The following is a 13,511-nucleotide window of genomic DNA, read 5'->3' on the forward strand; positions in this document are numbered from 1 at the left end:
CCAAATATAAAACCCCAAAAGAAATTTCCCCCAGCTTTTTTTTTCAGTCCCCCTTTTTGGGGGGGGGGGCTTGAAAGATTTCCAGTCATTGCTCACCACAGCTAATATACATAATTATCCAAAGCACCCGAAATGACAGTGAATAACTCTAGCAGCACTGAGTCACACAACAAACCTACATTTAACATGTACTGCTTAGGTTCTATTAAAACTGAAGCTATTTGGTGTGTACATTAAGGCTGCACAATTTGGGGGGGGGGGTCTAATTGTGCTTTTTCTATTAAATACTGTGATTATGTTTATAGAAAAAAAACCTTCAAATTTGCTGTGCTTTTTTTGTATAGGGCTGCACAATTTGGCCAGTTATAATCACAATAGTAATAATAACAACAACAGTAAGAAAAATGATTATAATGATACTGTAAAATAATAATTATTATTATTATATTTTTTAAAGCTCCAAATTTGCTGTGCTTTTTTTGTAGGGCTGCAAACAATTTGGCCAATTATAATCATAATAGCAACAAAACAATAATAGTAGTACTGTAATGTTATTAAAATTATTACATTTAAACTGTAATAAAAATAAGAAATATTACTGTTGTAATATTTCACTGTAAAATAAAGAAAAAAATACAAAAATTACAATACTAATTTTTATGGCTTTCTTAATTTCTTCATTTTCAAATGTTAAATCATCAATTTAAAACCACTCTGAAACATGCAGTGCATATGTACTTTTCCAAAATGAATAAATAAACACTCATTGGCTGTATTCACATACATATTTCTAGGTTTCTAGTGCTTCCGTAAACAGCACTCAGGAAGACTTTCTTTGTCATTACAGTGCAATAGTTAAATAGGTCATTGCGACAGCACGCAACTGTTTCTGGTGGAGCCTGATTTGGGTTTTATTCTCCCTTTCTTTCTTCTTCTCCTTCTAAGCCACTTAAAGCGGCCTTGGTGAATCTTGTGTAAAACTGTGCATTCATACATTCAGGGCTTACACCATTTCTGAACCCAAATCTCACAGCATGCTCTGTGTAAAACTCTCACAATGGAGCTGCAACAAAAGCAACTCCTATTTGCTAGAAAATCATCTATATTTAGAGAACTATTCATTGTTGTGCTTCATCAATCCAGCGGGAGAAAGCCATCTGAAAAAAAAGTTCTCACAAAGCATGTCTTCTAATGAGCTGGTGCAAATAAACATTTATAATCAATAGAAAATGTGCTGAAATACTGAGAATGAAACTGCCTGCGAGGACAAATTGTGTGAGTGGGCATCTGCTCTGCGAGCAGCAAATTTATGAGCAGATATGGGACAAAATAGAAGCTGTGTGTGTGTCATAAGCAATATGTGTGATGTTGAAGTGTGCTTGGAAACATGCTGAGAGAAAGTAAAACAAAGCTCAGAGGTTATTTCAGCATAATCTGTTATATTTGACAAAAACCAGCCGAATCTTTTCCAATCATTCCTTTGAAGCTGGAATTTCTGACAGCGTCATTATAGTCTTCCCGGAGCCAGAGACGAACCAGCCTGTTTTTTCTCAAAGGCCAGCATTTGTGCTAGTGTGACAAAATCCTCTTTCAGGTATCTAGAGGCATATCGCTGGAAGCCTGCGTGTACTACATGTGTGAAAGAAACACAGAAAGTAAGAGAATACCGTATATAAAATCCTTGTGTGAATTACTGGAAGTGTTTCTTTCAGCTTTGGCGTATTACTGGAGGCTTTAGCTCAGCAGCTGAGGATAATATTTTTAATATTCATTCTTAGATGCTTTCTGAAATCACCCAAGAACAAAAAAAAGAAAACCTATATGCAAGTCAAATGACTTGTGCCTTCCCAAATTCTCATAAATAATCATGATCTGAAATATAAGCTCAACAAACTGTAACATGCTTCAATGTAATATCCAATGTGTAGTGTTGCTTCTAAAGGTCACATATTTGGCTGGAGAGGCTGGTGCCTGTGCTGCTTGTCAGAGGGAATATGGAAACCCCAGTTTAATATCTGCTTTATATTCCCCCTGCCGTGAAAGGGAAGAGCAGGGAGAGCTGTGGATGAAACAGCAGGATTAGCACACTAGAGGGAGGGCGCAGGGCTTTACCTGATACCAGCTGCTGCCCGGTTAAGCCCATCGGCACAATGCCCAGGTTATTCATGGCGGTGGCCCAAGCGCCGGGATCGGCCACGGGAACGGTGATGTGGCTCTGCTCGGTTCCCAAACTGCCAATGCCGTCTGCTGCTGCAAAAAAACAATACAGTCCATTAGGCCCTCATGCAAAATGATAAGTACCTTTAAAACACACACTGGCTAAACAGATGCACTGTCACTCAACATAACATGGCTACTATGCTTTACATCAAAGGCCGGTTGCATCAGTTGTGCACAGATTATATCCTTCTCTAGTTCAGGAGTGTTCAGTTAAAGCTTCAAGAGGTCTAAATATTACCTTCCCAGCAAAGGTCCAGACAATCATAACTGATACTGTTTCAAGAGCCAATATGGCATGTGTGGTTATGAAATGAAACCAGCAATGTGTGTTTCAGAAACACTTGTTATAAATTTGCAAGTTGGCAGAAAAGTAAGAAATAATAAATCCTAAATTGTAAAACTTGTCTCCACCAAATCTGCTGCTTTGTCAGTTATTAATTAGTTTTTTTTTAACTGCATTTGTTACTATAAGAGCTTGTATCTAACTAGCATTTCAATGCTATGAAATGCTATGAAAATTTCCTTTGCATGGGCTATTTTAGAAAAAAAAAAAACATATAACACATAATGTTAGCACTGACACATTTGTATATAAGCCTATAGAGACAGATATACAGTATATTAGGCCAAAATCCAGAATGTCCAAGCTGACTTTTCAACTGTAAGTTATTTAAATGTGTAACAAATACAGTATTTGTAAATAATTGTATGTCATAACATAACATTTAACAGAGAAAATGGACAATTGGCATGTGTGGTTATGAAATGAAACCAGCAATGTGTGTTTCAGAAACACTTGTTATAAATTTGCAAGTTGGCAGAAAAGTAAGAAATAATAAATCCTAAATTGTAAAACTTGTCTCTACAAAACTGCTGCTTTGTCAAGTATTAATTTGTTTTTTTTTAACTGCATTTGTTACTATAAGAGCTTGTATCTAACTAGCTTGTATCTAACTAGCTATGAAATGCTATGAAAATTTCCTTTGCATGGGCTATTTTAGAAAAAAAAAAAAACATATAACACATAATGTTAGCACTGACACATTTGTATATAAGCCTATAGAGACAGATATACAGTATATTAGGCCAAAATCCAGAATGTCCAAGCTGACTTTTCAACTGTAAGTTATTTAAATGTGTAACAAATACAGTATTCGTAAATAATTGTATGTCATAACATAACATTTAACAGAGAAAATGGACAATGCCCACCACAGCCGACACGAGCACATGGGAGACTCACAGATTTCAATAGAGACTGGTGTTAGCATGTTGCTAAGCTAATAGCATGATACTCTAATGATATGAAGTATGCTAGCATGCACATAGTTTTAACTAGTTCTAAGTATTTTTTGTTTCAAAATGTTTATGTTGAGGTAATGAGTGAAATACACACAATACCATTCAAATGTTTGGGGTCAGTAAGACTGTTATTCTCACCAAAGCTGCATTTATTTGATCAGAAATACAGTAAAAACAGTAATACTGCGAAATATTAACTATTTTCCATTCTCCAGTCTTCAGTTTCACATGATCCTTCAAAAATCATACCAATATGCTGATTCACTGCTCAAGAAACATTAATTTTGAAAATGTTGTTCTGCTGCTTTGTATTTTGGTGGAAACTGTTGCATTTTTTTCAGGATTCTTTGATGAATAGAAAGTTCAAAAGAACAGCATTTATTTAAAATAAAATATTTTGTATTATTGTGTCACTTTTGATCAATTTAATGCATCCTTGCTGAATAAAGTAATTATTTCCTTTAAAAGAAATCTCAAATCACAAAGGACACATGCGAAGCTGCCCTAGAATCTCAGAAGACAGCATAATCATCCAGCCTACGTTTGGAATGGTTTTCACATCATTAGCATGCTCATGATGCCTTAAAATGCTGCCCATGTAGGCAGCTCACTAGATTTTGGAAGCATGTGCAGAGGAGGTACTGGACATAGTTAGAGAAGGTTAGTTACCGCTAGCCATGGCCCGTTGTCAGTGTTTGTTTCTGTGGGTGCCACTGCTGTCACAGAGCCCTTGCTCTTCCAAGACAGCAGGCCGGGGAGAACGAAGCTCTCAGGAACTCATCACAGCATTCAGAGAAACCTGCAGCACACAAACGAGAGCTGAGATGGCATTCATAGCACAGCCACACTTTTATTAGGACTATTTAATGCCGCTGAGGAAGGCCGATCTGTTCCCAGCGCTCCAGCCAAATGCACAGCTACAAATGCCTCCTCAGATAAAGCGAGGCTATAAATAGTAATCATAATAACTAGAGGAGAAATATCACAGTAGCTCTCATTATCGGTTCCTAATGTGCGAACTCTTACCATCACACTGGGTCCAATAGTTTCTACAGCTGTGGTAACAAGACTGCAGGAAATGCCTTCCAAGGATGTGCAGCTCCTTAAAGCCACTTTGAGACATTCTGTCAGTGCATCTGCTCTAAATGGCTTACAGCTGACCCATCAGTCTTCCATCAAAATGACACATGTCACCCGCTGATGGGTCACAGTGTGTGTGAGTGAGATCTGACCCCCTCCCGCCTGTGTTTCCCCCTGACAGATCACATCCCCTCCTCCTGCTCTCGCTATCCTCGTGAATTATATCATCCTGGAAATCTGGAAGATGGGGCCATTAAGCTGTTTAATACGGGTTGGAATAATGGATCCCATACGTGGCGAACGCGCAGTGCTCCATCCCCAGCGGGGCTGTGAGAGTGAAGTATCATCAGTATGCCAAACTCGTACCTCTCTGCCACTCTAAACCACAGCACATTATTCAAATCTGACACGCGGATATCAACTTAGGAGCGATGCAATTCCCTTTAATTGAGAAACAATCATATCACAACTTTGATTAGGCACAGTGGTAATGTGTTTGCGTTTTATTTGCAGGAAATGGATATCTGGTGAAAAAGCGTGTAGATTTGAACTCCTTCGGGAATAATGGCTGGCATCTCCGGTGGAAAAATATGGAGAATGAAAAACGTGGCAGGAGCTCCACGACGTGCAGAAGCGCTCAACATATTTATCCCTATAAAGCCTACTGTAGAATATTTGATACATCAATTTCTAAGGCCTCTAAATTATCTAAATTATCTAAACTTTGCTAAAAAGCAATATGTACATAATCTGCCTTCTGTCATCTGATTGATAGTTGATCATTTTCAGCAAGTAAAAGTCTTTTTAGTATAATTGTAAAAATGTACCCCTTCAGGTCGAGGTTCACGTGTCTTTCTGCTGTGAAATCTTTACTGATTTTTATAAAGAAAGCTGTAAAGGGTTAAAGTCTGCATGATCTTATTTACTTTCTTAATGCATGCTTCTGGTCTTATTGTGCATGACTCATAAGTGCATGTTATTGTGCATAATGTTGCATGAAAAAATTAGTTATGTCTGTGAAATGACTTTCCTATTCTTGTAATGCCAATTTACATGACCAATCATAAGAAAATGGGGATTCAATCAATTCCTGATGCATAATATCAAGTCCTGCGTTGCATGAAAAAATTAGTTATGTCTGTGAAATGACTTTCCTATTCTTGTAATGCCAATTTACATGATCCAATCATAAGAAAATGGGGATTCAATCAATTCCTGATGCATAATATCAAGTCCTGCCCTACATTTTGTCTGGTTGCATATCCTGTTTCACTCATAAATATATGCCACATTAGAATAAATTGTTTTACATCAATGCATACATAAATACATAAGATGAGACAAATATTGCTTGATGCACGCAGACGTGTGTATTGCTCAGAAGTCACATTTCAAAGCTCATAAGGGGCACAGAATGCAATTTTGCATTGTTTTTCATTGTTTTTATGTCTTGTGTCTTTTGAAGCATTACACAGCTTTCTAAAAATGGGGCATTGAACATTTAAAAACTTCAACTTTCTTCCTATCTTCAGGAAGAATAAAAAGACAAAACTGAGCCAATTGTTGACATACAATATGAGTATGGAAAGTTGTCTGAAAGGTGTGGTTGGTTGTCAGTTTGTGTGTAAATGTATGTTTTTGAACAACATTTTCAACAATCATAGGATTCAGACATGCCTTGTTGCCTTCCTACCACCATATACTGCCTGCAGAAGAAGCATTTTTCCGTTTTCAAACGCAACCAAGATCTCATATGTGATTTCTCGTTCGTGTGGGGGGGAAATCTAAAACACGCATACTAAGCAAGAGTATAAGAGTATATCTCCCTCCCTCATCTTGATCTCACTGTGGGGAATGTGTCCTAAGTGTGAAGGCAATGTTGCATCACAAACACAGCGCAATTTAGCATCATTCTCATCCCTCATAAGGTCCAGAATACAGCCTGGGGTAAAGCATGGCCAGCAGAAACACAACCAGAACTGCCTAAACACCTCTTCCCATCTCTCCTCCTATCAGTCTGAGCTTCTCTCCCACTGGTCATTACCAACAAACCCCATGGACTCACTTCCCAAACCCATCCGACTCACTTTCACATACCATGAAATATTTAAACCGCAACCCATGTTGCTTTTATAATTCATGGGCTTACTTGACATTTCTGAATCATTTAGGTGGCATCCACTTCCAAACAAGTGGGCTTTTTCGAATTTGGAGGCTATTATGATCGGAATGTGAAAAAACAAAGGAAAGGGACCTTAAATGTGTTATGCATGTGCAAGAGGCTTGATAGTTTCCAAATGCTTCTCAGGAAGTAAAATTGATAAATCAGTTTGATGTGAACTGATTTTTATTACCTTTAACTTTCAATTCCAGAAGATTCCACTTCAAGATCCAAATAGTTGTTGTTTTTCTCTCAGCTGTATGTCAAGATTGATATGATTAGCTGGATTTGGTTTTGTGATGTGTTCTTTGGTAAATGAAAAGGTCAATTTTCGTGGTCAGAGCCAGATTATGGTTTCCAGGGCCTCTGACTGCCAGGGGCAATGTGTGTCAGCTCAGCATAAGGTGTGTTTATTTTTATAACTGCAACTTTATTTATCTTTTCTTGTTATTTGGACATTACTTCACACAGCTGTGTGCTAATGCTAACTTAAAGACAAAAGTCAGCAGCACACTATGACTGCAAACAATATTTATTAAGACATTCTCACAATGGATATGCTTCAAGCCAGCCAGCCCTTCATTAGACCAATTATGAATGGATATAGAGCTGGCTCAAAACATTACCATTGTTTACACACACCATTTTCAACTAAAAATGGAAAACTTTTTATGCCATTCATTTACACGACAATGGCATTGAAAACAGGTTTCAAGGTGCACGTTTTTGAAAACGATACCCTTGTCGTCTCCAGGTAAACAATGAAAACTGTCAAAATTTCAAGTTTGACAAGTTTCTGTGCTCCTGAATGTTTCTGTGTGTGCGTAGCGCAAATTTTTTTTCCATCTAAAATGAAGCTTTTTAGGTTATGTGCATGAATTTTTTGTACTTTCATATTTATAATCAACAGTTTTATATTTTCCATTGTTTTTAATTTAATTACACCATTTATAATGCTTTATGGAACTGTCATTCGCTCTTTATTAATGATCTTACATACAGTATTGTACCCAATTTTTTTTTTTTTGATGGCTTAAAAAGTGGGCAGCCTCTGTTGCACTCTACAAAAGCATTTTTAAATCTCTTGTTCCATTGTTCTTCTGTCTACGTCCGTCTGATGGATCCAAAATGCCGAACATTACACCTCTGAGAACATCATGAGTATGTGCTTTCAGACATCCAGCATAAGGGTGATCTATTTATTCGCTCGATGCCATGGAACAGATGATACATGTCCCACATGCTTCTCGTCGTAAGTCCAAATGCACTGTATGCACATACCAGTTTAAAAAGCTCAGCACAGCATGCTGTACTTCAGCAAACAGTCTCACCTACGCAGAACTTGCAAAAGATTGTGACTATATCAATGCTCCATAATAACCCACCCATGGTGTAGCTAATGTTTTGGTACAAACACATCATATGCTCAAGCTGCAGCCTGCACACAACATCAGATTTATGGCAAATAAATGTGCATGCTAAATGACACTTGCACACTTTCCAGGCATAAATCCCAATGGAGGAATTCACTACTAAGCAACATTATATCCACCACAGACATTTGTAACATTTACCTCATAATTCTGACTTTATTTCTCAGAATTGAGAGTTTACATCAATTCTGACTTTTTGAATTTACACAGTTCTGAATTTTATTTTTTAAATCAGGGTTTATTACACACAGTTCTGAATTCATATCTCATAATGAAACATTATATCTTTATTGTACATTACTTTTGTGTTTATTGTTGTACTTTGTATTTATAATCATCAGTTTTATATTTTCCATTGTTTAGTTTTTTTTCAAATTGCATAATTCGTAAATCTTATCACTCATTATTAATTATGTTAAGTACAAAGTGTTGTACCTTTCTCATTTGTTATTAATTACGCACAGTTCTCACTTCACAGCTCACTGTGCAACATTATTTCTCGCAATGCTAATTTAAATCTCACAATATGACTTTATATCTTAAAATTGTAAGAATTCAAGTCTGAACTGTAATGTAAACCCAATTCTGAAAAAAAAGTCAGAATTGTGGTAAAATTTACAACAATAAGAAAAGAAACCTGAATTGTTTGATAACTCAAAATGATGTTAAACTCAGAATTGCGAGAAATAAATTCCTAATTGTGAGATATGAAGTAACAATTACCTTTTTTCATTTTTTAATTCATTGGCAGAAACAGGCTTCCATAGTAATGTGCCTTATACATATTACATATCCTTATATTCAAGATTCAAAGAACTTTATTAATCCCAGGGGGAAATTGCTTTCCATGTTGCAATTGCTCTCAAGAAAGAAAGAAATAAAGAAGATAAAATGAATAAATATATACCTATATATCAATAAATTAAAAATGAATAAGTAAAACATACTATACATATTATGCATATGTCAGTTTATACATGGAGGTGCTATTTTTTATTCTACATTACTTTAATCTACATTTATTCTCTTTAAAAAAATAAGGTATGATTAGAACAGAGCTTAAAAATAATGACTGTTTTCAAACAAGTTTCTCAAACTGTTTGCCATTGGTCGGTCAGAGCTAATAGTCCCACCCCCTAATACACTCACATTATTGGTTAAGCCAGTGCTGCTGATGTGTTGGACTGATTAGAATGCATAAACAAACAGAGCAATGCTTTTATAGCAGCACATAGTCTCAATGTTTATGCTTTTTGGGTGAATCAACCAACAAAAACGGCTTACTTAAAGTTGGACAAATTAAGCCTGGATAGGAGAGGAAAATTAACATTTAAAAAAATTACACACATCATCTGTAAGTTAAACCTCTGGTTGTCTTCTCTTGACTTCTCGCAGTGTTCTGGTTTTCCTTCTTGTTTCGTTTGTGGACTGAGATTAGCCGCATATATTATAGCACTCTGAGATACATAAGCAGAAGAGAGTTATGGAAAGACTGGCACACCAACAGCACAATATCCTTCATAACTTAGTGCAATTTTTTCCTAATAATATAATTAGCAAAACACCATTAAACCAAGGTCCGTTAATGGAGAAAAAACACATTTGGGAGGGAAAAAAGGCAGAATTAATTTAAGCCTGTCACTATCAACACCACACTGCCTGGCTCAAAAAGCCCATTCCAGAAGCAGACAGGGTTGCATCTAAAAACTAAGGCAACTGTGTGCAAGCTTTTACAACAATTTCACTAGCTGGAATTAACATCCATACTGCAACAGAGTTTGGCCTCAAGCTGAAGTATTGCATTCTGGTTCACCATTTCAGACAACTACCTTCTAAAAATCAACATCCTTAGGTAGAAACGCTCTTCTAATGATATGGAAAGCCCCACCCTACAGGTTGATGGGATTGGTTGCACGAGGGGCTCTCGCACCAGAGGAACGTTTTCATAGTTCCTGTAATTATTGGCAGAAGTACCCAATTTTTTGGCGTGTAAGTGTAGATCGATTGGCTGAACACAGGCCATACGAAACATCGGCACTCACCATTTTTAAAAAGTCATTTATAACTATCTCTTTGTCTGCCTTCCTACCCTTCCCCTACAATTTTAGAGAACTGGTTGATCAGTGGTTGATCTAACGTCTTACATTCCCCATCATTAGTAAAATTCAAGATTCACCTGCGCAATTCATCAATTCAGAACATATTCAGAACATACAGTTAAAATTATACTACTAAAGTACTTTACATGTGCTTTAATATGTTAGTCAACGCATCAAAATAAGTGTGAAATGTTGAAAGCACAACAAAAGATTATTAAAACATAATGACTTAAAACATACTTTAAAGTAAACCTTCTAATTTTACATAATTACAAAGTTCACTTTTTAAAAGTGTGTTCACCGCAATGTCCAAACTGTCCTGAACGCGTTCGCGTCTTCTTCTTCAGCCGGCATGTGATGCGTCTTCTTCTTCTACATTCCTAATTGAGATTGTAGATAGAGTGTCAATGGCCCATTTGAGAGATAGGTGGCGGTAATGCACTTATAAGTCTGCGGTCCGCCATAAAGCAAGAAGAAGACACGTCAGGCGCCGGCTGTTGAGAACGCATTCAGGATGTGCTCAGGACAGTTTGGACATTGCGGTGAATCAGAGGTAAAAAAACAATATAAATACTGTTCAGTTTCTTGCACAGACCGATCGTTTCGTGTCTTTACACATCAATGTATCGTCACGAGCCGCAGGGTTTAATTTGGTTTTGTTTGTGTATGTTTTTTTTACTCTCAAAGCCGTGATTCCCATCCACTTGCATTATAAGACTGACAAACTGCAACGGTTTGAGTTAAAAATCTCTGTTTGTGTTCTGCTGAAGAAATAAAGTCACCTAAATCTTGGATGCCCTGGGGGTAAGCAGATAAACATCAAATTTTCATTTTTGGGTGAACTATCCCTTTAAGTAGTGTATGGGAATGGTCCCACATCATAACTAGTTTGCAGTATGTGACATCAATGATGTCTGATGTCACAAACATCTTCTGGTCTGCGTTGATGTGAGTCACACTGCAATGCTTCTATAATGCATTTCAAACTTTTATAACATCTGGCTGACCAATCCTGACAAATGAGACCATGGTAATGAGCAGTGGCCAATGAAACTGAGAGAGAGACTCAGTAGGTGTAAAAAAACATCACTGCTGCCCACATCTCTCCAACTCTCTCAACTACATTTTTCTCTCCTTTTCACATTCTGTGCAAAAACGAGCACACGCACTGTTGACATTATGTCAGGAATGAACTTGACACAATGAGTTTGTGTGAGAACGATTGAGACCGACGTTGCAATATGTGATAGGGATTTGTATAGAAATGTCACAGGCAGTCGACATGAGCAGGGTCGCCAATCACTCTCACTTGAATTGAGGTGTTCTAAATTCCAGTGCAGTTCTCAAATTTGAATCAAGGCGGCTAACAGGATGCAGAATTGTAATTGAAATACAGAATTCATAAAAATACTGTTTCACTATGGATTAGCAATAAACATGCTATAATTCATTCATACATATTTTTCCTTAGAAGTCTCTAATTTATCCCAAATTGTAATGTCTGTAGTTATCTTTAAAACGCTGTCTGAAAACAAGCGTTTTTGATGCCATTGGTAATTGTTTTGAGACCACTGATCTGAATTTCGGGAAATATGTCAAATTATGTCTTAACATCCAAAAATGATTCTACATATGAAGGAATAAATAGGCATTACTGGTCAAAATTAATGATATTTCATTGCTAAAACTAAAATGTTCTGTTGTCTGACTGTATTTCTTTAAACTGTAAATCTCTAAATTCCTCATCCTGTCAGTCATAAACATAAAGACAGCCAATTCTTACATTTTGCCCAACCTATGAGAGAAAAGTACAGAGGAAAAAAATAGATATTGTAGCCATAAATTAAGGAATTATTCACACAATTTTTATCATGTTTGGACACATTGTATTAATTCCTTCCCTCATTTTAATTTCAATCAATAAGTTTGAAATCCCCTTTGAAATCTCCAAAATCCAGTTGTTTCATGACATTACTGGAATGTTTCCTCAGTGTTTCGTCTGTGTGGAGTCTAGTGCGACACAAAAGTAAAGACTAAAGTCACACTGCACTGCAGGTCACCAACTCAGCTCCTCAAAATTATGGCATGTCTTTTCTTTTTCCCTAACCTTTTCCCATCTCTCCACACATCTGTCCATTCACTCCATCTGTTGCCCCTGTCCGTTGACACCCACTGCTGAGGGTCGGCTCTTGGCTGAAGGTATAGTAGTATAGTATCACATGTCAGATCTTTGCAGGCCCAGCACCTGCGCACTCACGCACTCATGAAGAGAGCAAACCTTTGGGATTTGGCCCTGTGTAGACAAGCTTTAATACTCTGAGTCTGAGAGCATGTTAATCCATGTGCACTTAAATTCAATGCGTGATAAATCCATATTTATGGGTCAACAGACTCAGCATGCATTAACACACTGCAGATTACATGTTTTGTATTTTGAAAGACATTTAAAAGATTATCACCACTCATTTCCCCCTTAGCTTTTTAATATTATTTTCATTTTCCTTTATGAGATGCCACAATGCAATATGTTGTTTTGGGTGTAGCATCTGCCAAGAGAATAAATATGCATTTTTTATGCATATTGCCGAACTTTTCACCCTTTTTATTGATGGAGGCATTATACAAAAACTCGATTTTTGTATTTTCTGAAGAAAATCTGAGTGGTGCTTGCATTACCCACTATGCTAGTGTGCTCTGTCAATATGTGGTTTCTAACTGGCTGAATAGTATTCTGGTCCCTACCCTATACAGTTATTTTCACCTGATGGGCAATAAAAAAAAACTGAATTGAAGAAAAACGTCTCGGGTTACTTATGTAACCATGGTTCCCTGAGGGGAACGAGACACTGCGTCCTCTAGGGGTCGCTATGGGGGAACACCTCGTCGTGACCCGTGTCTGAAGCCTACATTGAAAAAACACCAACTTGTTTGGCCGGCGACAGCCATGATGTCACTACCGTCACAACTAGTACAAAATAGGCGCCGGTAGTGCACATCATCACTTCTTCGTCTGAAGCTTGTGTCCGCAGCATGGCACAAAAACTAGAGGACGCAGTGTCTCGTTCCCCTCAGGGAACCATGGTTACATAAGTAAGCCGAGACGTTCCCTTTCGTGGAACTTCGAACTGCGTCCTCTAGGGGTCGCTATGGGGAACGGTATACCCACGCCGCCATGCTGAGGGGAGTGCAAGCCAGAACCATGGCGAGCCACTAAGT

At 37.4% G+C, this 13,511-nt stretch overlaps 1 protein-coding gene across 1 annotated transcript in view; it reads right to left on the bottom strand.

The window, feature by feature from the left end:
* LOC107561323 (ecto-NOX disulfide-thiol exchanger 1-like) overlaps positions 1–13,511 on the bottom strand; it is a 95,093-nt gene that overhangs the window by 34,820 nt on the left and 46,762 nt on the right. The window contains exon 2 of the mRNA XM_016245745.1: positions 2,113–2,250. Within this exon, the coding sequence (XP_016101231.1) occupies positions 2,113–2,250 (138 nt within the window). The remainder of the gene's footprint in view (positions 1–2,112; positions 2,251–13,511) is intronic.

This window comes from Sinocyclocheilus grahami, unplaced genomic scaffold (genome assembly GCF_001515645.1).
Source record: "Sinocyclocheilus grahami isolate Dianchi unplaced genomic scaffold, SAMN03320097.WGS_v1.1 scaffold766.1, whole genome shotgun sequence".
Classification (NCBI taxonomy): Eukaryota; Metazoa; Chordata; class Actinopteri; order Cypriniformes; family Cyprinidae; genus Sinocyclocheilus; species Sinocyclocheilus grahami.